The sequence below is a fragment of the Leptopilina heterotoma genome, unplaced genomic scaffold (genome assembly GCF_015476425.1).
Source record: "Leptopilina heterotoma isolate Lh14 unplaced genomic scaffold, ASM1547642v1 Lhet_3, whole genome shotgun sequence".
NCBI classification, from domain to species: Eukaryota; Metazoa; Arthropoda; class Insecta; order Hymenoptera; family Figitidae; genus Leptopilina; species Leptopilina heterotoma.
This window is the reverse complement of record NW_025111003.1, coordinates 159,111-181,499: the sequence shown is the minus strand read 5'-3', so window position 1 is coordinate 181,499 and position 22,389 is coordinate 159,111. Positions and strand designations below refer to the sequence as shown.

The following is a 22,389-nucleotide window of genomic DNA, read 5'->3' as shown; positions in this document are numbered from 1 at the left end:
GATTATATTTTATTCTACATTTTGAGCAGAAAACTGTTGAGTTAATGGTCAGTTATTTCACAATTACCGAACAAATAATATAAGCTGCAAGTGCTAAAACAGCGCGTAAAATTACCTTTTAATTACTTGCCACATTTCATGTAAAATTATTGAACAAAATGTAGAAAAAAAAATTACATTTGACTGGTCCTTATAGAGTTGAAATTTCTATATGGGATGTTGCATAAGAGAAATATAAACTTTTTTTTTAAGTGAGATAATACTTACTTTAATAGGGGTCAGTTCAAAAAATACGTAACGCTATTTTTCGGAAATTTGGACCCCCCCTCCCCCCATGTAACGCAATGTGATATACATTAACGCCAATTTTTCTGCTGACCGTAACAAATAGCTTGACCCCCAATCCCCCCTAAAGCGTTACGTATTTTTTGAACGGCCCCTAGATTATTAAAGCATGGAGGAAAAAAGAATTATGTAATGCGTCAAAACTAATTTTAAATGGTTGGATAGAATAAAGGCAAAATAAAAATATGATGAAAAAAAAAAAATGATGACAATAGACAATATACAAACATTTCCCATTGATTATAATCAAAGAAAAAATTTGATTCTATTAGGAAAAAATGCACTTAAAAAAAAAATTTCTTATTTTTAAACTTTTTTTTACATATAAACAAAGTTTAAATTTAATTTTTTTTAAAACATTAAGAACTTAAATTTAAAATTTTCCAATATTTTGAAAAAAATTTAAATTGTATAGTTCTGAGAGTTGTTATTAAAGTACTGCAATTGTCATAAAGAGTTCTATAAGTATTTGTAATGACATTTTGTTACAAATATAAAATAAGTAAAATATATATATTATATATATATTATATATATAAATTTTCAAAATTTTTGGCGGCCATTTTTAATGAAAAATTATTTATTTTGAAAATCTGACTTCAAAAACGTGATCAACGACAACAAAAACCCCCGAGTAAGAATTTTTGCGAATATACATTAAGTTGTTTTCTTGTTTGGGCCATGACGTGTATACACGTCATCCACTGTTTGGGCCAGTTTTTTTCATGACGTGTATACACGTCATCCACAGTCAATGGGTTAAATAACTTTTGTTTTCCTCATTGCAAAATATAATCATTTTCTATACATTTCGACAATTTACTACTCAAAACACATGCCTAAAAGGCATTTAATTTAAACATAATTAAAAATTTATTATGAATCTTCAAAGATTAATTAATATTAATTTATGAAAGTTATTATTTTGGTAATTGCTAAAAAATTATACATAAATTTATTAATTAATTGTAAATTTTATTTTATTTTTCATCAGTGATTTTTGTATTTACAGAAATTATCGTAACGTAACGAGAAACAATTTCTATTATATCTTATCTTTCATTTCCCATTGGATAATGAAGATTATCCATCTACAAAAAATGAAATAAAACATATTAAAATAATTCAATAATAAATAAATTTAGAAATATAAATTTTAATTTTAATAATTTGTAAATAAAAATTATTATTTAAAAAAAAAGTTTGAAAATATTTTTAAAAAATAATTAAAATAAAATGAAACAGTCGTGTAAAGTTGGCACTACTTTTTTAAAAAATAACAAATTTTACAAGAGTTCTACGCACTTTAGCAATAGTTCTAGAGTTCTGTAACGATTATTTAAATAGTTCTGATGATTAACAATAAAAAAAAGCGACAATGGAAAATTATAGTGCTAACTTATCATAGCACTATGATTTTTGAAAAATTGAGTTCTGAACTAATATTCTGAAAGAGAATAAAGAGTTCTAGAGTTCTGTTAAAAAGAAAGAAGAGTTCTGCAATATTTAAAAAGTTATTAACAAATTTAAAAAAGTTATGGAAAATAATATTTAACAGGTTCTGAATAGAGTTCTGACATTGTTGCGAAGAGTTCTAGAAGTATTTCTAATAACATTTTTGTTTTAACATTCAAAATCGAAAATTGACAGAATTCTTTTTAGAAATCTGAATTTATAAATTTTCAATTTGTTTAACTATTTTAAAGTAATGAAACTTTTTTGATTTTGGATTTAGAACAAAATGTCATTAGAAATACTAATAGAACTCTTTATGAGGATGCAAATACTCTAATAAGAATTCTCAGAACTATAAATTTTTAATTTTTTGGAATTATTAAATTCCTTTAATTTTTTTTAATTTTGGATTTGGAATAAAATATCATTAGAAATACTTATATAATTCTTTATGACGATGCCCGAACTGTAATCAAAACTCTCCGACCTATTAATTTTAAAATTTTGAAAATTTAGGAAAATTTCAAAATCCTGTAACTTTTTTAATTTAGAAAAAAATGTTCTTTAAGATGTCATTCTAAACATCTTAAACTCTTCGCAACGATGCCGGAACTCTATTTAGAACTAGCAAAATATTATTTTCATAACTGTTTTTAATTTGTTAATAATTTTTGAAATTTTGCAGAAATCTTTTTTTTTTTGTAGAGAACTGTAGAACTCTTTATTCTCTTTCAGAATATTAGTTCAGAACTCTTTTTTCAAAAATCATAGTGCTATGATAAGTTAGCACTATCATTTTTCATTGTCGCTTTTTTTATTGTTAATCATCAGAACTATTTAAATAATTGTTAGAAAACTCTAGAAATATTGGTAAAATACCAAGAACTCTTGTAAAATTTTTGATTTTTTAAAAAAGTAGTGCTAACTTTACACGACTAAATGAAACTTAATTGATTAAAATTAAATGTAAAATTCTAATTAGAATTATAAATCTGAAAATATTAAATGAATAAACATTTTCTCAAAAAAGAAATTAAGTCAATAAAAATGGTAGCAACTTACATCAACCACATCCTCTTCATTCTCTTCTTGTTCGTTTGAATCTTCCTCATGAGTGTAACGAGAAAAAATTTCTATTATATCTTCTCTTTCATTTCCCATTGGATAATGAAGATTATCCATCTACAAAAAATGAAATAAAACATATTAAAATAATTCAATAATAAATAAATTTAGAAATATAAATTTTAATTTTAATAATTTGTAAATAAAAATTATTATTTAAAAAAAAAATTTTTGAAAATATTTTTAAAAAATAATGAAAATGAAATGAAACTTAATTGCTTAAAATTAAATGTAAAATTCAAATTAGAATTATAAATCTGAAAATATTAAATGAATAAACATTTTCTCAAAAGAAATTAAGTAAATAAACATGGTAGCAACTTACATCAACCACATCCTCTGCATTCTCTTCTTGTTCATTTGAATCTTCCTCATGAGTGTAACGAGAAACACTTTCTATTATATCTTCTCTTTCATTTTCCATTTGGTAATCAAGATTATCCATCTACAAAAATTGAATTAAAAAATAAAGTAAATTAATAATGAAATACATATAGTTTATAAGTTATATAAAAAATTGTATAAATAATTAATTAAAAAAATAACAAAAATTAAAAGAATAATCTAAGAATTTTATAATTTTTTATCGGCCATTTTGAAAGAAAAACAAAACAGTAAACACTTATTATGATAATAAAAGTTATGTATTATTATTAAGTATAGAAACAAACGAAATAGTTACAATGATATTAATAGAAATTGTTCAAAAATTATAAAAAATAAAAATCAATTAAATAATTATTACTTACTTCAATTATATTATCATAAAATTCTGACACGTAAGAATTGCAATGACGCTTATAAAAGTTCCAAACAAACTTTTAGTCGCAGGGTTGGGATATTAGACGTAAAATAAAAACAAATAGAACTAAAGGTTCGTTCACATGTGAAAAAAATATTGGTGATTTAAAATTATAATGTGACAAACAGCGACACACAGTAGCTAAGGTAAAAACACTAGAACATGGACAGCGCCAAAAATGTAACCAATAGATGAACAGTAACAAAAAGAATTGAAACTTCTTTAAATTTTATAGCGAATTCGGTTATCTGCTCCGAGAGCGATCTTGCTCGGTGTAGGAGTATAGTTTACTCTGCTCTCAAAAAGCTGTGCTCTACTCTGAGGCACTCTATGACGTCATGAACACTGTAAAAGTTCGACTGTTTTTGGAGCAGGAGTACAACATGAACTGCTATGGTGTAAAGCATACACTGCTCGTTTGGCGCGAAGTTTAAATTTAATTAAACTTATATTATATAATGTAATATAATATTATATTTATTATATTATAAGAAGAAAATATATTGCATAATATATTATGCAATATATTTTTTTCTTAAATGTAAAATTATTTTACTTAAAATTAAATATTTTATGATGTAGACGTAAATAATATTTTTAAAAGCAAAAAATTTGATAGTTTTATTAGAATATTAAAATTTTATTCGGTCAATGTTTTGATATAGCAGAATTGTTAATCACAAAATTATCGAATAATATTTCTGATATAAATTTTGTTTACACTATTTGACATTTTGAACTACTAACAACAACAATAATAAAATAAGTGAAAAGGTTATTTCTTTGAGACCAAATAATTACTTTATAATGAGTATTTTTATTTAAATATTAAAAATATTGAAAATTATTTACTGTTTTTATTAAATATTAAAATATTCAATGTTAGTCTTTCTCTAAATACAAAATTCATTATAAAAAACATAATTATAATAAAATTATAATAAAACTGTAATAATTGTAAAGTATAATAAATTGTTTTGGACATAAATATTTTAAAAATTGTAATTTTTAATCGTCAACGTTAACAATTTATTGTCCCTCTTCAAAATTATTTAATCGTCAAAAATTCTTAGATTATTATTATTAGTATTATTAACATTTTCATTTTGACCATCAAAATTTTCATCATAAATAACTAGTTCGTCTGATTGTTCATCTTCTGTTGCATCAAGTTCGTCTAATGGTTCATCTTCTGTTAAATCAATTGTGTCATCATTATTATTGTTGTCATTAATACCATTATCCTCATTAGCATCAAATACATCATCCTCATCACTGTCATAATCAATGAAAATATCCCCATTGTCAAAATCGTCAGTATCATAATTGTCATCTGAAAAAGTAACTAAATCAAATAAACTGTCCTCATCATCCTCTTCAAAGTTGTTTAATGAAATTCTTCTCGATTGATTATTATCCTAAAATGTAAAAAAAAAACAAAAATGTAATGAAATGAAAACCATTTTATATTTTACAAATATTATAAATTTCAAATAAATAAAAATTAATTGAATAATTCGTAAGACAAATATTATATAAGTAAATATGTATTTTATTTCTGATGTATTTAAAAAGTATATATTATTAATGTTTAAAAATATTTTTAAATTTATTTATTTCTATTTTGAGGAAGAAGGATTAAAAAATTTTGTTTTTCTTTTATAATTATAATTACAGAAAAAAAATGAACAATAATCGCTCTTATGAATTAAAGTTTAATAATAAAGAAAAATATGTCAAAATAAAAGTTTACGACTTATTCCTTCTTAAAATAAAAACAAAATAAATTTACAAATATTATAAATAAATAATGATAGATATTTACATACAAGATAAACAAATTATTTATATAATTTAGTGCAGTGTGGAAAAAAATAGCAATAAAGAAATATGTCAACATCTGAGGAAAGTAAAAATAAGAAGAAAATAATTTGAGGTTAGGTTTTTTTTTTAAATTTATATTTGGAAATACAGAAAGAAAATAAATAAATTAATTCCTATAATTACAAATTAAAAAATTTTAATCAAGATAAATATAACACGAATCCAAAATATAATTCGTTTATTTCTTAGGTTATTTTCTTTGTTGCCATTTACAAATAATAGTTTAATACTTATTTATCAATATATTTGTACAAAGAATTATTTATAATAATTAAAATTTTAATGGATATATTATATTTAAAGTAATAAAGTTGAATGCTTTATTTAAAATAAATATTAATTTACTTACTTCCATTTTGATTTGTTTAAAAGAATTTTTTTATTGTAAAGGAGAAAAGAAAATTATTATTTTATTTTACTTTACAATTGACAAATGAAGGGTACATTCACACGATAAGGATTAGTAGCTTCCTTAAGGACAGTTCACACTTTCTGTAAAACTTGTCAAGAAAGGAAAATAGAATAGTGTAATAGATTTGACCAATCAGAATTAGTTTTTAAAAAAATCCAGTGATTTGGTTGTTAAAAAAAATGATCCAATATTCTACCCACATTGGATTGCACTGTAAGAGAAACAGAAAAAGAGTCTGTCATTCTATACCTCCGGTGAATTGGTCAAGCAATCGGCTCGATGAATTTTCACGGTGGGAAAATGTACTTTTATGGCGGGTATTTTTGAATAAGTAAATGTTGAAAAGGTTGTATGTTACCAAAATGCTGTATTATACTGTAAAAAAAATGTCATAAACGTATAAAAATATCAAAGCTGGGCAACTCTTGACTGTAAAAAGTGTGTTTTTAAAATTTACACATTGATTTGTAAAATATTAATAGAAATGACGTATGAATTTACATAAATTTTTAAAAAACTTGATTGTTCCAATAATGTAATTGTAATATATTTCATTAATTTCAATAAAAAAATGTAATTTTTAAAAAAAAGAGAGACACTGAACATAAAGTTACACGCGAACAACGTGTAAGTTTTAAATATACATATAAAAAATTAATTTTATAAAGAATAGTAGCATGAGAAAAATTAAGAAAAAATGTATTTTATTCAACTAACATAAAATTCATAAATAGTACTAAATTAAAATTTAAATAATTAAATGGTATTAAAAAAAGAAACAAACAAAATTTGAAAAACCAATATTATATTTCACATAAATACTTTCTACATATTACAAAAAGTAAATTATACATCAAGATGTATTAGAAGATCGTCATCAGAATCATCATTCAAAAAAGCTGTAAAAAAATTATTATTAATAGTATATTAATTAATAATAATACATATGGGGCTAATTTGTGCATTAAAAGGGAATAACTTTGAATACAAAAAAATGAACAATAATTGTAATTGTTTTAAAATTAATTTTAAATCTATTCAGGAAATTAAATTTAAAAAATTTTTAAAAATGTATGTAAATATGAATTTAATAGGTATCTATCTATCTATCTATCTATCTATCTATCTATCTATCTATCTATCTATTTAATTCTATTTAAATTTAAAAATAATTATTTTTTACTACATGCAAAATTTTATACAAAAATTAATACAACTTTATAAAATATTGCTTGCAAAAATTTCTTTACAATAACGCTATTTTATGGAAAAAAAATGAAATGAAATTAATGGTACATAAAATAGAGAAAAATGTATTACCTTCTTTCAATTTATTGTGATTCTCATCTTCAGTTATATCATTTAAATGAAAAATAACTTCATTCAGTTGATTAGAAATCAATTCAAAATTTCTAATAACAATAACTGTCAAGCATTTGTACCTGAAAAAAAAGAAATAATAAATAAATAAAGAAATAAAAAATTAAAATTAATTTATATATAATTATTTGTGAAAATAAAAATATTTACCAATGAGGATATTTAACCTTATCATAAAAAACGGTTTGTTGACAAATTTCATAAGCCTTTAACTTAATGACATCATATTTTTTATAAGATGCTCATCAATGACAGCATTTATAGTAGTTTGAAGAAAAAATTCAGGTGTGTATTTCTTTTAAACATATTGAATTATACATATATATTATACTAACGTATTTGAAATACGTATTCATACAATCTCTTCATATTATTGCATTATATTCAATATATTTAATAAGAAGGTAATTGTCATTATAAATTTGATATGTATTTAAACAAACTTATAAATTATAACAAATCCAAGAAAGATGGGTAATACTTTTCATGTAAAAAGAATAACGATAATCCATCAAACAGATTAATATAATCCCATAATCATTGGAGTGTATAAAACAAGCAGGCAGGTGTCTAATTTCTGGAAACTGAACTGAGAGGTACAACGGTCGCCCCTCAGCCCCCCTTAAACTATCGCTCTGGATTGCAACCTAGCAGCCACAAAAGAGAGAGACAACAGTCGCCCAGCAGTCACAACTGAGAGAGAAAAATAATCACTCCTCACGCCTCTTAGACAGTCATCACGGCATTGCAGCTAGTCGCTCCAACCCCCCTTAAAATCCAACCAACATCGACACGTGTATGATTCCAAAGAATTGATGAAGACAGTTTTATATAAAAGGGGATATGAGTTCTACTCAGATCAGAGAGTAGTTTTTTAGAAATCAACTTGAACACATCGCTTAGTAGAAGAGAGTAATTTTTTGGGAATCAACCAGTTTACATCGTGCGGTCAACGTTAACACATCACATAGTTTACAAGTGAATTCAAAGTGCATCTTTGAAAGTGAACAGTATATCTTCAAGTATTCTTTTCAAAGTGCATTGTTCGAAAGTGAACAATATATCCTCATGTGTTAAAATTGAAGTGAACTGTAAATCAACCTTTTATTATACACCAATTTGCAAAATATAAATTTTAAACAATTTCCAAAATTATTAAATTGGAAATAATCTCAACAATCAAAGATCTAATATTGAAACAACACATTCCAAATTTCGAACCATCGAAATTTGCTCAAGAGGCGACAACCGTCTGGAAGAAAGCAGATATTTTCAAAATACAATACACTATCTCATTAGTGTAAACAAGAGGATTAATACCCAACCATTAAGGACAACAAGCAGAAGGCCCCTTTTCGTCTAGTGCTCAACACCATTGAGATTAAACAGGAGATTATCATCACACCACCAGTAATCGTTATTCTTTAAGTAAGATTCATAATTTTGTACTCATTGTAATTTTGTCAACTCTTTTCTTTCTTGTTGGTTTTTAAATAAATTATTCTCTCACATTTAGTAGGCTCATTGACTTATCCTCATCCCAAATTAGATTCATTTATGAAATTAATTTAAAACGAGGAACGCTAGGTATATTTAAAAAGGTTTCTCGTTTTGACGTAACAATAGAAAGAAAAAATATATATAAAAACCTAAGCACAACTTGTTCGGTTTCGGGATATGTACATTGTAAAAATAAATTTTTTTGTAATTTCACAGGCTGCATATACGAAAAAAAAATTCTAAGCTGAGTGTGTCATTTTAACATGACACAGTAACTTGACATTAACATTATGTGAATTAACAAGCAAATTGTAAAATTAAAAAAATGAAGAAATTTATTAAAATTAAATTATAAACAATGTTAATTTACAGAATAATGATAAAATACAAAAAATGTGTACATTTTCTAAGAAATAAATGAATTTACATTAAAATTTAAATGTATGGAAAAATTTGAATTTACTATCGAAATAAGTATTTTACATAAAAATGTAAATTTAAATAAATATTTTTAAGAATGTATGGTTAATAGGTATATAATATAAATGACCCAGTGAATAGCTGAAATATATACCAAATGGTTAAACTTGAAATAATTTATATGCTTAGTTAAATTTAAAAAAATTCGACGCCACAATTCAATCAAACTTTAAATTTGACAAATCATATTGTTTTCATTATTTAGAGAATATAATATAAATTTTGCAGCGACAATTAAAATGACTATTAAAAAAAAGTAAATATACAAAATATTATATTTCTAACATCAAAATCATTATATTATAATACTGAATGCAGTGAAATCACATAATGTTGTAAAATAATTTGTACAAACTTGTGTAATTATATTGATCAAATTTTGAAATTCAGACATTTGTTGAAAAAGTGTAAGATTTACACATACATTTTGAGGTTATGAAGACCATATCCAGAAGTCGACTCCTGCACCCGATTCAGTTATGCAAATGGGATTATTTAGGCGGTGTCAAAGTACATTGGATTTTCGCATTAAAGAACAATGAAAAAATTCAATCCACTTTGACACCGCCTTAAGAAATAATTATGAAAAAACTAACCTCTATAACGCATCTTGAAAGTTTTGGTTCCATTATTGTGACTTTTGGTTCTTGTAGAAAAGAAAATAATAATTATTTCTTATTAATTTTATTGTTATTCTTCTTTTAAAGATAACTAATGTTAATAACTAATAAAAAATGTATTCGACAAATTTTTATAAACGTTATATTTAAGTTATAGAGAAAGAGACATAAATAAATAGTACGGTAAATAGGGGATCACACATATCAACAATGAAGATGAAAAAAAGTTAAAAATCTGTAACGAATGTTTCTAGGAAGATATAAGATATTATTACCTATGAATTTGGAAAACTCATTTTTTATGATAAATACAGATGATAATTATTTTATTTGTTGTAATTATTTGTAAAAAATTATTGTTAGAAATTTAAATGTGGGCAGTTTCTAAAGGGCGAAACTGCAACAACATTTTCTTGAAAACAATTTTTAAAAAAATAATTTTTCCATTAGGCTAACTTCGTTTTAATAAAAAATACACATAATGAAATTCATTACATATTAAAAAAAAAATTTAATTCATATAAACTGTTTTGTATAGAAATTTACCACCAAAAGAATAAATTTGACAGCTTTTAGTAGTTAATAAAACCAAGAGTTGGCGACAAAAGTTAAAAAACTGGCAAATTTGGATTATTTTGAATTTTAAATTAACAACAATAAAATATAATGTCTTATTTTGGAAGTAGAAATTAATTAGTTATGAATTTCAAAATAGCCAAACCGAAGAAAAATTTCTTGTTTACGATTTTCAAAACCACGAAGATATTACAAACGGTCCTTTAAATTTTTTAAAAATAAAATGTAAAATTTTTGAATGTACAATTTTTTTTTGGAAAATTAGGAAAATTAATAGAATTAGTAAAAACAGATTAGGAAAATTTGATTAGGAATTTTAACTTTAGGAAAAAAACTTGTAGGAATTTCTAAAATTAGGAATTTTAGATTAGGACAATTGGTAGGGAATCATTTGAAATCCTATATTACATTATACAAAACATAAAAAGTGAGATAAATTTAACAAATACAAATAAAATTTTCTATTAGAAACATATAAATTGTTTAACTTTAGTAAGTGAAATATTTATAACATTTATTTATGTAAATGACACTTAGGTATAGTTATTTATATAGATGAGTGTTCCACAAAGAAAAATGTTTCATTTTTATGTATAAAATTATTGCATTATATTTAAAAATTGTATTCAAAATTTAAAATTAAAAAATGAAGTACATAAATTTTTAAATTTGAATATAAAAATATTTATAACAATAAAAATTTGTTTAATAATTATTACAAACTTTATATATTGTAACGATATTTACCTTTACTTACGGGTTTTACCCGTTAATCGTTACAAAAATGGCAACTACCGGTTTTCCGGTTACCGAATTATAAATTCCACACTTCGAATTTATAATTTTCCATCGATGACCCGTTTTAGGGAACTTCCCCGGCGCCAGGTAGGTGAACTACCCGGATCACGATGGCAGAAACAAAACAGAGAACTTTCCCGGGCTAGCTCTAATCCGAGCTCACTATTTTATCTTTGCGAAATTGACTTTACATTTACAACACTCAGGCGTGAATACCGCACACAGAGGAGAGAGACAAACACAATGAATTAACACTTGAATTCAAGAAATTTGACTCGATAGATTCAATTAAACCATGAAACCAATCACTTTTATTTTTAATACAATAGACTAACTTTGAGAGAATGAGAACTTCCACACGCCGGTATACAATATTGACAACCGAAAATGGCGGCGTCGTTTCGGCTTGCCATGCGGTCTTTATTCCTGTTCCGATTTATTTGCCTCCGTACACCGGAGATAATATCTCGATAGCAAGGAAGATGAGTGCTGGATGCTAACCTTTAATCTGATCCAACACAGCTCGGTATTCCATTATTTTAATGATCTTTTTATATGACACTAATGATTAACCGCGGTGTCACCGTATATCAGAATCGGCAGCCAGGCACGAACTGTCGAAATTAGGTTACTTGGCTTCCTGCTTCTGGCCCGCATATAGGTCATGCGCAATATGGGTTCGCCCCTGCAGCATGATAACGGTCCCAACCTCTGTGACAGGTGATTGCCGGTTGACATTAGATTCGTGCCGATTAACATAAATTATTGGCCTATTTTCGGTTGGTTGATAATTAAATGATAATAAATAAATTCGTGTTTTATAGTCAACCAGAACGTGTGGAATTCTATTCAAATAATTAATCTGATCTTTGTACAACTCAACCTTTCAGTATCATTTTGATTCTATACAATTCAAAAATAATAATAAAGAAAAATGTTGAGTTCGATTCTGGCTGCCACGTTTAATTTATACTAATAAACTGTGAATTACTTGGATAAGTTTCGGCGAAAACTCAATCTGGGTCTTTATAACGTGATTATTTAAAAATCAACGTTACAACTCCCCTGGGCTTAGCCGAAACATATCTCTCAATTTCATTGGGCTTGCAGCCAGAATACCTCTTACCTGCCATCGAGAATTGTTATTACTAATTGAGAAACCCTTTAAAAAAAAAAACAAAAGAAAACTTAAACCTTTGTCGATCCGATTAGGTAATTGATGCTTTGAAACCAAACATAAAAAAGAAACTTATTACCTTATTACCTGCAGTGTCCTTTCTGCCTACCTGTAGTTAGGATTCGATGTCCTCCGGTCCCATTTAGTTACATCTAGTTTTATTAGGTTTCTCCAAGTTCCGGTAAAAGGATAGTTAGTGGGTTGGCGAACAAAATGAAGTGATTGACTTTAAGTTTGAAATTTAATAAGTACTTTAATCAAATTTTATTCCCTTGGCTCAATTGAATTCGATTAATGTGATTAATACAGGTTAATAACGTGAAACTAAAAATTTCCGAATAACAAAAAAAAACAAATGATCTATGTGCTATCAATCGAAGGTTATCGAAAACAATTGCTCTAAGCTAAGGGCGTAACAATAACAACCAAATTGGTGGATTCAAGAGAGAAAAAAAAATATAACGAAAAAACTAAATATTATCTTCAATATTGGTGGTGTGAAAAAAAAAAACGAAAAGCTAAATGATATTGTCAACATTGGTCCCCTAATCTTCCGTATTTTCGGTCTGGGTAGGGCAGTCGCCCTTGTTATGACCCCGTTGTTGGCACTTCTCACATCTCATCCTACGACTGGCAGTTTCGGTGAGGAGTGGAATACCGTTGAGAAGTTCGCAGAGTTTCTTCTCATGTTCTTTCCATACGGCATGGATCACCTCATCGTAGATTTGGGTGGCCATGTCAGTTGTTTCTTGTCGTAGACGAGTTCTATCCTCTTGCTCTTGTCTCATCCTCTCTTGTTTAGCCTGGGTTAGCCATTTTTGTCTGGCTGCCCATGCTATGTCAACCTCCTTTTGTCTCTTTTTGTCGATCTCTTTCTGGATTGCATCTTGTTGGGCTTTTGCTTTATCCTGTCTTGCTTCCCTCTTTCCTCTCTCCGCTGGGGTCTCTCGCCTCGATTTGCTCTCTTGTTCCCGAATATATTTAGGGGGGCGGTGTACCCCTGAGCGTAATCGGAATTCCTTCCAGGATTCGCCCATCCTGCGGTGGAAAATTACTTCTTCCGAAGCGGACTCCTCGGTTTGAGCGGTGGCGTCGTTGCCTCTCGGTTGAGAACCGTGTCGTGTGGTTCCTCCGGGTGTATGGGTTCTTCTCCCGTTTTCTTCGGTTTGAACCGTGCCGATTCTGTTCACCGGTGGCGTAGTGCGTGGGATAGCTCCTCTTGCTATAGCGATTCTTCTCTCATTCTCTTCGGTTTGAACCGTACCGATTCTGTTTAGCGGTTGCGAGTTTGGCCGTACTTCCCTCCCCGATTCGTGGATCCGTTCAATGCGGTTTGCAATCTGAGATAGATGGTCTTGTCTGGTGGTTGCACTCGGTCCCGTTGCCCCAGCTGGAAGCCATCCTTCGGGTAAATAGACGTCTGTCAACCGTAGCGGTCGTACATTGGCTATCGCTCGTGGCTCTCTTCTCGGTGTGGCTTCTAGTGTCGTCGTTTCCGCTTGTCTGAGGAGTCTTTCAATTTCGATGGCTATTTCTCGCTTCCGGTCTGCTTCTCGCCGCAATTTCTCTTCTTCTTCTGTAAGTAGGGTAAAACAATTTTTCGTTTGGTTCTTCTGACTAATCTATTATTTTTCTAATACCATCACCAATTCCGTGTCGATATTGTTTTACTAATCACTTTAAGCTACTATTTACATAATCATAATGAATAATTACATCATAAAACAAAAAAAAAAACTTATCTCAAGAAGGTATAGTTTCCGATTTTACCTTCTACCCCCCTCTACTTAGAATTCCTATAGGGGATCAAAAGTTTCACTGGGTACTTTCCCAAAGACCTACCCTCTTCTGTTGCTATTTCATAAACCGAAGGTCCTAAAATTTGTACTATTGTGAAAGGTCCCTGATTTTTCCCACCGAACGCTCGTGTTATTTTTTTGCTAGCGGATGAGGTTATTAGCTTTTTACACATGACTTTATCTCCTATGACAAATGTAGCGTGTCTGCGTCTTTTGTCATATTGTACTTTTTGTCTGTTAAACGCGTTGTCCATTTGTAAGGAGACCAAATCCTGTAATTCTTTTAACTTTTCTATCCGCTCTAACCATTCGTTTTCGTTCTCGGGTGTAAGGTCTACTTCGGTCTCTTCCGTTCGGTCGCGAAGGTTGTTGTACGGTTTGGGTTCTCTACCCAGGTTAAGGTATGCCGGACTAACGCCTGTACTTCCGTGTACTGCCGTGTTGTATGCGAATCTTAGGTCTTTAAGATAGACGTCCCATTTTCTGTGGTCTTTAGAAACGTATGCCGATATCATTGTTTTCACCACTCGGTTCACTCGTTCCACAGGGTCCGCCTGTGGGTGGTATACCGGGGTAAATGAATGTTTTATCCCATACGCTTCCGTTAACCCTTCAAATGCCTGATTAACATACTCGGTTCCGTTGTCCGATACCAGAACTTGGGGTGCTCCCCATCGGTTTAAAACTAAATCTTCGAATGCTTTTATTATTGTCTCCGCATTGGCTTTACGCATCGGGGCTAACTCTATCCACCGCGTGTATAAGTCTTCGAAGATCACGAGATATTGAAAGCCTAATGTGCTCTTGGGCCAAGGGCCCATCACGTCAGTGGCTACTACTGACCATGGCTTCTGAATAATTCTTCTTCCCATTAAACCTGCCGCGGGTCGCTGGTCGGGTTTGATTTTTTGACAAGTGTCGCACGTGCTGACCCAGGTTTTAATGTCGCGGTACATTCCTGGCCAATAGTAGAGCGCTGTTGCTCGGCGGTACGTCTTTTCAATTCCGAGGTGAGCTGCTTGGGGTTCGTGATGAATTTCGTTAAAGACTTCTTGTCTTTGTTCAGCAGGTATCACTAATTTCCAAGCATCTATATCGTCCATAACCGAGTCGATTAACGGATTTGGGCGGTAGCGGTAGAGTTTACCGTCTGTTACTTTCCAGCCATGAAACTTTCTCGGGGTTTCAATAACTTCCTTCACACGCTGGCAATACCATGGATCTTCAAACGGTGTCAAGGCAGCTATTGGCAGCGCCATCTCCTCTTCGTACATTCTTGAGAGTGCATCCGGGACAAGGTGTTCAGATCCTTTCCGATGCACTACCTCAAAATCGTATTCAAGGAGATCAAGCGCCCACCGAGCCAGCCGACCCGTTGGATTATGCAAATTGTGTAGCCAACGTAGTGAACTGTGGTCAGTGATGACAGTAAAATGAAACCCTTCGAGGTAATGGCGGAATTTCTTCACAGCCCAAATTACCGCGAGGCATTCTCTCTCGGTGACGGAGTATTTCCGTTCTGCTCCCGTGAGCGTTCGGCTCGCGTACGCGATGGCCCGGTTTTCTCCGTTTTGACGCTGAGTAAGAACTGCACCTATACCGAAATCACTCGCGTCGGTGTGTAGCTCGAACGGTAACGTAAAATCAGGATATGTTAGGGTTGGCGCGGTCGCGATCAGTTTTTTAAGCTCTTCGAACGCGTTTTGCTGGGTTTCGCCCCATTCCCACGGGATGTTAGTGCGTAACAGTTTGTTAAGTGGTTCGGCTAAGGTTGAAAGCTGGGGGATAAAGTGTCGGTACCATGACGCCATTCCGAGAAAACGTCGAAGTTGTTTGATCGTTTTTGGCTCGGGGTATTTTGTGATCGGTTCTACTTTTTCCGGGTCAACTTGTAAGCCTTCGTGATTTACGATAAATCCTAAATATCGGGCGGATGTTACTCCGAATTTACTCTTTTCTGGATTAATCGTAAGGTTCGCTTCTTGTAATCGGTTAATCACGATTTTTAACCACTTTTTATGGTCTTCGAGTGTTTCGGTGACAATCACGATGTCGTCTAAATACGCGTAGACAAACGGTTCCATTTCCGGCCCTATGAGGGAATCTATTAGTCTTTGGAATGTCGCTGGAGCTCCTGAGAGTCCAAACGGCATGCGTTTAAACTGAAATAGACCCATACCGGGGACGGTAAATGCTGTGAGTTCTCTACTTTTCTGTGATAGGGGAATTTGGTGATACCCCCATTTTAGATCTAGTGTCGTGATGTATTTCGCAGCTCGAAGTTTCTCCAAAATCATATCCATTTTCGGCAATGGATAAGCGTCGGTTTTCGCTACACGGTTTAATTTCCGAAAATCTATGCATAGGCGGTAGGTACCGTCTGCCTTTTTGACCATTACTATAGGGCTGGACCAACCGCTTTTTGAGGGTTCTATGATACCTTCTGCTAACATTCTCAATATTTCTGCGTGCATAGCTTCTAAAACTTTCGGGGAAACCCTATAATAGCGCTGTTTTATTGCCGAATGATCCCCGACATCGATCACGTGTTCTGTTCGATCTGTCGCTGGTAGATCGTCTGGAATAATTCTAAGAAGGCCTGAAACGAAATGTTTTAAGTCTTCGCGTTCTTCGTCGGTAATTATTACTAACCCGCATATTTTTTCTGAATCGGGTACTACGTTCTCGTCCTGGACCGTGATTGCTTCTACCCCCTCTTCGGTATACCAGTGTATAGAATCTGGATAGTCAGCCATATACCATTTTCGTTGGCTGCCATCGTGTATCACGCCGAAAGTGTGAATAAAGTCTACTCCCAGGAAAACTTGTTCACCCATTCCTGGAACTATTAACACTTTCATCATGCGAGATACCCGATCTACTTCTATTGGGAGATAACAAACAGCTTTTACTGGACGCACCGTACCGTCGGCCGTCATGACCGCTTTCTCGGTTGCTGGTTGTAAATCTGCTTTATATCTTTCGGCGATTGCTATTCCGATATCGCCTAACACTGTGCGCGATGCACCATTGTCTATCAAAGCCTGCACGTTAGGGGTATTGCCTATTCTTATGTTCGTGAATACCCGTAAACTGAAGCCTTTGTCTTCCGCTGGCGGTTCCCTAATTTCTAAGCGCAACGGTTTTTGTTCGGATTCTACTCTGGGTTCTATATCCGCTTTTAACAGTGCCATGATTGCCTGGTTACTTTTCCATGGATCTGTACCATTGTGACTCTCAACGCGGTCGTTTAACAAAACAGTTTGGTCGGCCTCATACTGTCGGGTGGCTTTCCGTTTTTTCGACTTTTTGTTAACGCCCTCCGCGGATTTCCGATCATTTTCTATTACTACCGGTTCGGATTGTTCCACGGTTGTTTCGATTACTTTTGTTGAGGTTTCTATATTTTCTGAGGAGGAGGAGTTGACCTTTACTTCTCCTCCTTTTTCGCGTTTCCCGGACACCCTTCGCAGGTTTTAGTGGTCACGCCGTCCTTACCGCACCGTCTGCAATAATTATTACGACGTTTTTTTGCGCAACCTGATTGGAAGTGGCCGGTTTCGTGACAGTTCCAGCATTCGACTTCTTTAGGTTCTTTTTCCGCTTCTTTGTCTGATTGGGAGTTCGAATTTTTCGCGGCGTTGTCTATTGACGTCGAATTACTCGCGTTTTTGTTCGATTGGGAATTCTTTTCCTTATTCCATTTGGAATTTCCCGACTGTTTGGAAGATTGTTGGTTGTCTGGTGAGGAAAACCTTTTACTGCCCACCAGAGCTGCCACCAATGCATCCATTGTCTTTGGCCAAAACTCGCATAGTTTTTCCGCATTCGTTTGCGGGTCTTCCGTATTTACTGGTCTCGGTATTTGCTCCGTTTCCGATTTGAGCGCCGCAATGTTTGACGGTTTCTGACTTGCCCCAACCTGCCCTCGAAACGCGTATTCCGGAATGAGCGATTTCTCAGGTGGGGGTGGGGGTGTGTCGTCATCCGTAATTGCGGTTACTCGTTCGTATTCGGTAGCTAAATCCGCCAGACCGTTAAAATCGTAAAACTCGTGTCTACGGATTGCTCTACGGTACTCAGCCCTAAGGTTTGCATGTATCCGGTCCATCTGTGTCGTCATGTCAATTGGTCTCGTCGACAGTTCGTATAGTCCGTACATACATGTCAAGTAATCTATTGCCGATTCTCCGGGTCCCTGTCTTCTAGAGAGAATCTGCTCTTCTAAACGGTCTTGGTATCGGGAGTCTCCAAACCGAATTTGGAATTGCCTTTTACACTCTTCCCAAGTACACCATCTTTGCCTATTTTGGCGGTACCAGTGTGCTGCCATCTCGGTAAGGAGAAAGGGCATTGCTACTAGTAATTCCTGATCGGTCATGAATGACGCGGCCCTTCCCTCTTCTACCCGCCACAAAAAATTGTCTACGCTTGACCCTCTTTGCCCATTGAACTTTATCTTCCAACTCTCGACAGTTCTCGCGACATCTCTCGGTTTTTTATACATGCTACTCTGTCTTTGCCAGTACGTGTTTTCCTGTTCCCACGGTCTGTTTTGTTCCGAAAAAGGATTGGACGGTCTATTCACGTAATGTGGGTCGAGAGTGTTTTGTTGTTGGTCATATCCGCCTACGGTATGTCTTTCCGCTGTCGCGAAGGTTGGGTTCGTTTGGGGAAACATACTATTTGTTGGATAGTATGGAACTTGTCTCGGTCTGTCGGATTCCGTTATCGTTTGTCCGTATGGTTGTGGAGGGGATGGTCTATATCCCGTATAGTAATTTGTGGTCGGTGGAGGTGGTATACACTCTAAGTGTTGGCTCCAACTCAATCCTGTGAAACGCGGATCCGGATTACAAACCGTCGTGGTTGGAATTATAGGTGGCGCTGTCGAGTTGATTCTATTGTCTGTGTGGGTGTACCTATAATTCTGTGTGTGTTGGTAATTAGCCGGCTGGTATACTGGTTCGGATTGTGTTGTTACCGCTGTCGTTGTGTAACATGTGGGACATGTACTTGTTATTGTGACTGGTTGTTTTGTCTGTCTTTGTACTATCGACATTAACGTTGTCATTTGTTGTTGCATTGCGAGTATCGATTCACGCAATTCTTGGATTTCCGCATTGACTCCATTATCTGTCCGGTTTTCCCTAATTTCCGCGTGTCCGCGACGCGTGTTGACATTAGCGAAATTTGAATTCGGTGGGGGAAAGTTACTCTGGAAATGTTGTGGTCTAAACCGTCTTTCGATTCCGTTAGTGCTATCTGTAAACGTGTTTGAGGAATCCGAGGTCACCGGTGTTGTCGGTAGACCCATGAATTTTGCTGAACCCGGTGTAATGGGGGTGGAGGTCGGTACTATAGTCGTCGGTATTGTGAACGCCTCGTCGCTATCGTACCACGGAACTTCGATATTGCCCTGCATGCGTGCAATTAACCGTTGGAGTCGCGATTGTACCTCTTCGAACGTACCTGACGTATTACAACCGTTCTGATGGAGTTGATTTTTCATCTCCTGAAACGCTTGGACCTGTTCGGCAAGTTCATCTATTAGTCCATAGTTGCTCGCGTTTTCTTCCATTTCCCCCCTGTGAGTCTGTGGTTGTTGGGTATTTCGTGACCTATCATCTGTTTCCCCCCTTATTGCTTGTTCGGATTGGGTTGGATCAGTTTTCTCCTGATCTGACATCTTTTATTCTATTTATGAATAATTTTCCCTTAATTAAGACTAGTCAAATTTAAGAAAGATTAAATAAGTAAAAAAAAATTTTTTTTTTTTCTTATTTATCTTCGGTAATATTTGTAATACTCCGCTGTTCTGGGAAAATTATTACTCCCACAGCTAAATTTTTCGTAATTTATCGGTATTTTAATTTTTATTATATTTATTTACTATAATTTTCCGAAATTTCCAATATTTCCATAAATTTCTAAAAATTTCTATAAATTTCCGAAAATTACCGTTAATTACCTATACGGTCTTTGGTTATTTTTCTGATGTCCCCACTAATCTTTCCTGCTCTTTCTTTAATTAGGGTTGAACGGAAGGAACAACACACAAAAAAAAAATTTAAGAAAAATTAAATCAAGAAAAAGAAAATTTTCTTTTTCTTATTTATTCTCGGTAATACCCGTAATAATCCGTTATTTTGGGAAAATTATTACTCTTTCTATTGATTTACTATAAAATTCAACAAGAAATTCTACAATTTTCAAAAATTTCCTAAATTTCTATAAATTTCTGGAAATTTCTTTAAATTTCCAAAAATTACCGTTGTTTCCTATTCGGTCTCTGGTTGTTTACTGGTGTTTTTACCAATTTATCTGTTTGTGGGGAAAAGTTATCGGTTTCTTTCTTAAATTTCACAAATTACCGAAAAATTTCCAAAATTTCTTCGGAAATTACCGCTAATCCCTACTCGGTTTCCGAAAATTTTCCGTAATTTCCGTAAATTGTGCTATTTTTGAGGGTGAATTATTGGTAAATTTCTTAAATTTCATAAATTTCCAAAATTTCAAGTAAATTTCCCGCTTGAAAATATAGTTAAAGTCACTAAAGAAACTTTCCTACTTTCACAAAAACTATATTTTTTCAATTCACCTGAAATACCACAAAACTTTATAAATTACCGGTAAACTTCCTCCGAATTTAGGTAACTTTCCTGACTTTAAATTTAGTTACTTTCGGTAAAGAAATATTTTCTTTCTCAATTCACTAAAAAAAATTTTTTTTTTTTTTTTTAATTTTGATTGGGAATTGTTTCAAAATTTCTTAAATTTCCAATCTTACCGGGTAATTTTCCGAATAAAGTAAAATTACCTATTTCTATTTTCCCTAACTATTTTTGAAAATTTTCTACGTTTCCTTAAATTTCCAAAAAAAAATAATGTCCTCGCTTTCTATAAATCTTCGAAAATTTCTAAAATTTCCATAAATTTCCGAAAATTTCCGGTAATTTTCTTTTTCTAAATTTAGTTACTGTACGTTGAGAAATATTTTCTCTTCAATTCACTAAATTTTTAATTGATTGGGGATTATTTCTAAAATTACTTAAATTCCCAATCTTACCGGGTAATTTTTCCGATTAACGAAAAAAAAATTCCAGGGGGGCTTTTTCTTGAGTTCGCGCCTGTTTATTTATCTCCTTTTGTAAAAAAAAGAAAAATTCTTTTCCACATTATTTAACTATTTACAAAATTATTTCTTTACCTCAGTCTTCGAAAAACCCAATAGAATATTTAATTAATTTCAAAAATAATTTTTGGTAATTTTTCAAAATACTCTTATTAAAATACTCTTATTTAAAAAAAAATTTTTTTTTTTATTTTTCTCGAAGGTGGTAGGGGATACTGCAGGTACTAAAAAAAAATCTTCTTTCATGCTGAAAAAAATATACAACAAAAACAATTTTCAAAGCATCAATTTACAAAATTATTATAAAAATAAATTTTCAAATTTTCCCCAGAAGTAAAAATAAATAGCACCTGTCAGATCGAAAAAGAAAATAATTTTATAATGAAAAGAAAATTCAATTACTCACCAGCAGTGAAGGTTCTCATCTGTTTTTCTCCCTACACAACTATACTGAAAATCCTTCTCTCGTCTCTCTCGTCTGTCACGGCCCTTGAGTTGGGCGCCACTGTTGTAACGATATTTACCTTTACTTACGGGTTTTACCCGTTAATCGTTACAAAAATGGCAACTACCGGTTTTCCGGTTACCGAATTATAAATTCCACACTTCGAATTTATAATTTTCCATCGATGACCCGTTTTAGGGAACTTCCCCGGCGCCAGGTAGGTGAACTACCCGGATCACGATGGCAGAAACAAAACAGAGAACTTTCCCGGGCTAGCTCTAATCCGAGCTCACTATTTTATCTTTGCGAAATTGACTTTACATTTACAACACTCAGGCGTGAATACCGCACACAGAGGAGAGAGACAAACACAATGAATTAACACTTGAATTCAAGAAATTTGACTCGATAGATTCAATTAAACCATGAAACCAATCACTTTTATTTTTAATACAA

The 22,389-nt window shown here is 32.0% G+C and overlaps 1 protein-coding gene across 1 annotated transcript; it reads right to left on the bottom strand.

Moving 5' to 3' along the window:
* Positions 1–1,397: 1,397 nt before the first annotated feature.
* LOC122504488 (prostatic spermine-binding protein-like) lies at positions 1,398–10,012 on the bottom strand. Its single transcript, XM_043615622.1, has 5 exons — positions 9,980–10,012; positions 4,825–5,145; positions 3,251–3,370; positions 2,863–2,982; positions 1,398–1,436 (listed from the first exon to the last, which is right to left on the bottom strand). Exons 1-5 carry the CDS (start codon positions 10,010–10,012, stop codon positions 1,398–1,400), a joined length of 633 nt encoding a protein of 210 aa, XP_043471557.1.
* Between the last annotated feature and the right edge of the window lie 12,377 nt (positions 10,013–22,389).